This window comes from Azolla caroliniana, unplaced genomic scaffold (genome assembly GCF_043228905.1).
Source record: "Azolla caroliniana isolate FFs.n. ecotype wild unplaced genomic scaffold, voAzoCaro1.0.p SCAF_866, whole genome shotgun sequence".
In the NCBI taxonomy this organism is placed as follows: Eukaryota; Viridiplantae; Streptophyta; class Polypodiopsida; order Salviniales; family Salviniaceae; genus Azolla; species Azolla caroliniana.
In genome coordinates, this window is record NW_028231301.1 from 1 (window position 1) to 2,998 (window position 2,998).

At 39.7% G+C, this 2,998-nt stretch overlaps 1 protein-coding gene across 1 annotated transcript; it reads left to right on the forward strand.

Annotated features, from left to right (window-relative positions):
- The first annotated feature begins 1,010 nt into the window (after window positions 1-1,010).
- Window positions 1,011-2,157, forward strand: LOC147847561 (uncharacterized). Its single transcript, XM_087339050.1, has one exon. It carries the CDS (start codon window positions 1,071-1,073, stop codon window positions 1,950-1,952), a length of 882 nt encoding a protein of 293 aa, XP_087195176.1. The 5' UTR covers window positions 1,011-1,070; the 3' UTR covers window positions 1,953-2,157.
- The last annotated feature ends 841 nt before the right edge of the window (window positions 2,158-2,998 follow it).

The window sequence follows — 2,998 nt, forward strand, 5'->3', positions numbered from 1 at the left end:
AATCATGTCCTTATATCCTTTTTCTTGTCCATCTAATAATTATTACTTCCATGTAAAAGATAATTATTACTTCCTTGTAAAAGAAGGTAAGAATGGGGACAACTTTTGGACCCCAATGTACTTATTAAAAGAGATAGCAGTCAGTTCAACATTTACCCAGCTTGTCGACTTTTGATCTTCAAACAAATGGTGAGCGTAGAAACTCAGTCGTATGGTGACAAACCACCAAACCTGATTCGGGAGCATCTTGTTGTTGTCCCATTCTCAAATGTATGGAGAGGCCCCATAATTACCTTATTTGACGACGATTCTGATCGTATAAATACTAGATTTTAATTTAGATGGAAACAAGCCCTAGTTTGGATATCATAGCAGCTCCACTTCTGAGAAGAAATGGTGATATCATCAGGGAAGTGCAATCTTGATGGGCAATGGAGTGAGTGAGTGCCATAGAACCATTAACTTCCTTCCATTTCACTAAATGCGTGCATGTTTACCAACATATGCTTATAGATGCTTCATTTAAAGCACCTGCAATGAGTGATTAGGTAACTGAGCATTTGTGACATGGACATGCGCTACTGGAAACCCCAATCTTCAAAACGCCCAAGGGCCACAGAAATCATAACGTTTTACGTAGCAGTGTGAGGGGACTTGCTCATCAAAGTTGTTAATGGTAAAATATCAGTTAAGAGATATATGTATGCTTTCCTTTGAGTCGTAAATCTTCTGTCTTCGTTATACGTTATACGTTTGTGTCAGTCAGACTGTTTAAGTCATTCATACATTACCCATCTACTCGACCCTTCTATGCCTCTGCATTTTGTGTTCATTTCTCTAGTAACTCTCTCTCCCTCTCCCTCTCTCTCTGTTTGCTTTTATCTCTAGTAAATTCCCACATCAAAGACCCAATTTTGTTGTGCACGCTCTCCTTTAACCCTTTGTCATTTATGGCGACATTACAAAATCTGCAAACAAATTTTCTCACAAAGTTCCAGAAGTTTTAATGTCTCAAAGGTAGTATGGTTTTTGAATCATGACAGGGCCATGATCGACAAAGACCTTCGCATATGGCAAGATTATCCGAGTTCCGGTGCAACCATAATCCAACTATATGCAAATCAAAGTGGGTGTTTGGAGATGCAGGGGCATGTTGTGCCGGTGGTGTGTGCAAAAACACTTGGCACGATTCGAAAAACTGTGGCGGCTGTGGCAAGCTATGCCCCGACACATGTTGTCGAGGCCACTGTGTGAACCTCAACGTGGATGCTCACAATTGCGGCTCATGTGCACATTCCTGTGGGCCCGGGAGCACTTGTGAGCTCGGCATGTGCGGCTACGATAGTCCCGATGATGATAAGTGCGGTGTTTGCCTTCCCTCCACGACATGTTGCATCGAAAGTCGTGAGTGTGCCAATCTTGATGAGGATGTCACCAATTGTGGACAATGTGGCAATCGGTGCTCGGATGGCCAAAGTTGCGTTCTTGGCACGTGCAAGGCACAATGCGGTATTTGCTTGTCAACCGAGACATGTTGTGATGATGGCAACTGTGTGAACCTCGACGAAGATGCCAATAATTGTGGTTCATGCGGGAATCAATGCTCGGAACAAGAAAGTTGCATTCTTGGCACATGCGAGACACAATGCGGTATTTGCTTGCCAGCTGAGACATGTTGTGATGATGGTAAGTGTGTGATCCTCGACGATGATGCCAATAATTGTGGTTCATGTGGGCATCAATGCTCGGAACGAGAAAGTTGCATTCTTGGCACATGCCAGGTGCAATGCAGTATATGCTTACCAACAGAGACATGTTGTGATGATGGCAATTGTGTCAACCTTAAGGATGATGCCAACAATTGTGGTTCATGTGGGAATCAATGTTCAAAACAAGAAAGTTGTAGGCATGGAATATGCGAGATACTAAATGATGAGATACTTGCTTATTGAGCACAAATTGTTATAACAAAAAATGTGTGGACCTCCTCAATGTAGACATGAACGATTGTGGTTCCGTGTCACAATGTGTGTTCACATGGCAACATTTGCAAGCTTGAAAATTGTAGTAATGCACCCACAAGCTAGTAAGATGCTACGAGGAAACTATTTCTTCACTATCAATAACAACACTTCATGAATGCATCTTTGTTTCTTACTTGGCACATCAAGAGTTTCCCGTTTATCGTCCAAATTAATCCTTATTAATTCTTTGACCTTTTAATCCACGAAAAATAACTATGATTCTCTTGGACTCTTCGTCCTTCAAGAGGAAAATAATTGTATCTTACTAGTGCTTCTACTATTCCTATGAAGACAATAGTAACGAGAATAAGTTGACTCTTCTCTTTCTTGTAAGCCAATGAAATGTATCATGAGGAAAATTGTACGTCAAACATTGTAACCTTATTTGATTCTTTCGTTAGAGAACTTTTGGAGTTACATGGAGAAAATATGTTAATGTTTACATCACTACTCCAAATGAGTGTTTTGAAATCTTCACAAGGATTTTCTAATGGCAAGCTAAATGATATGGTTTTGGTAACATCCAGTTAAAATCTTTTGTAAGCCCCAATCTAGAAGTATGATGATGACATGAAATCTCCACCTCGGCACAAAGTTCTTGAATTCTAATTTTGTTAATGATTACTTGCTATTGAATGGAAGTTTTGTTGCATCATATTTTCTAGACACCAATATGACATCAAGGTACGTTGTATTGCTTTGGTTCACATTTTCTCAACAAGGACTATAATCAACATGGATATATTGTAATCCCTTATTGCGATCAATGAAGTTCTATGGCTTGTAATTGTAATTGGAAAATGTCTGCGTGTCTTCAAATTTTTGTGATAATGATGATATTGAATATATGAATAGGTTTGGGCCCATAGAGACAACTCCTCAAAGACGCTTCCAAATTGTCACACCACAGTGAAATTGCTTACTCTACCAAAATATAATTGCCAAGTTAAAGAACTATAAATATAATTGCCACA

Excerpts from the sequence above, each read along its gene's own strand:
- LOC147847561 (XM_087339050.1), top strand. The coding sequence starts at position 1,071 with ATGGCAAGATTATCCGAGTTCCGGTGCAACCATAATCCAACTATATGC.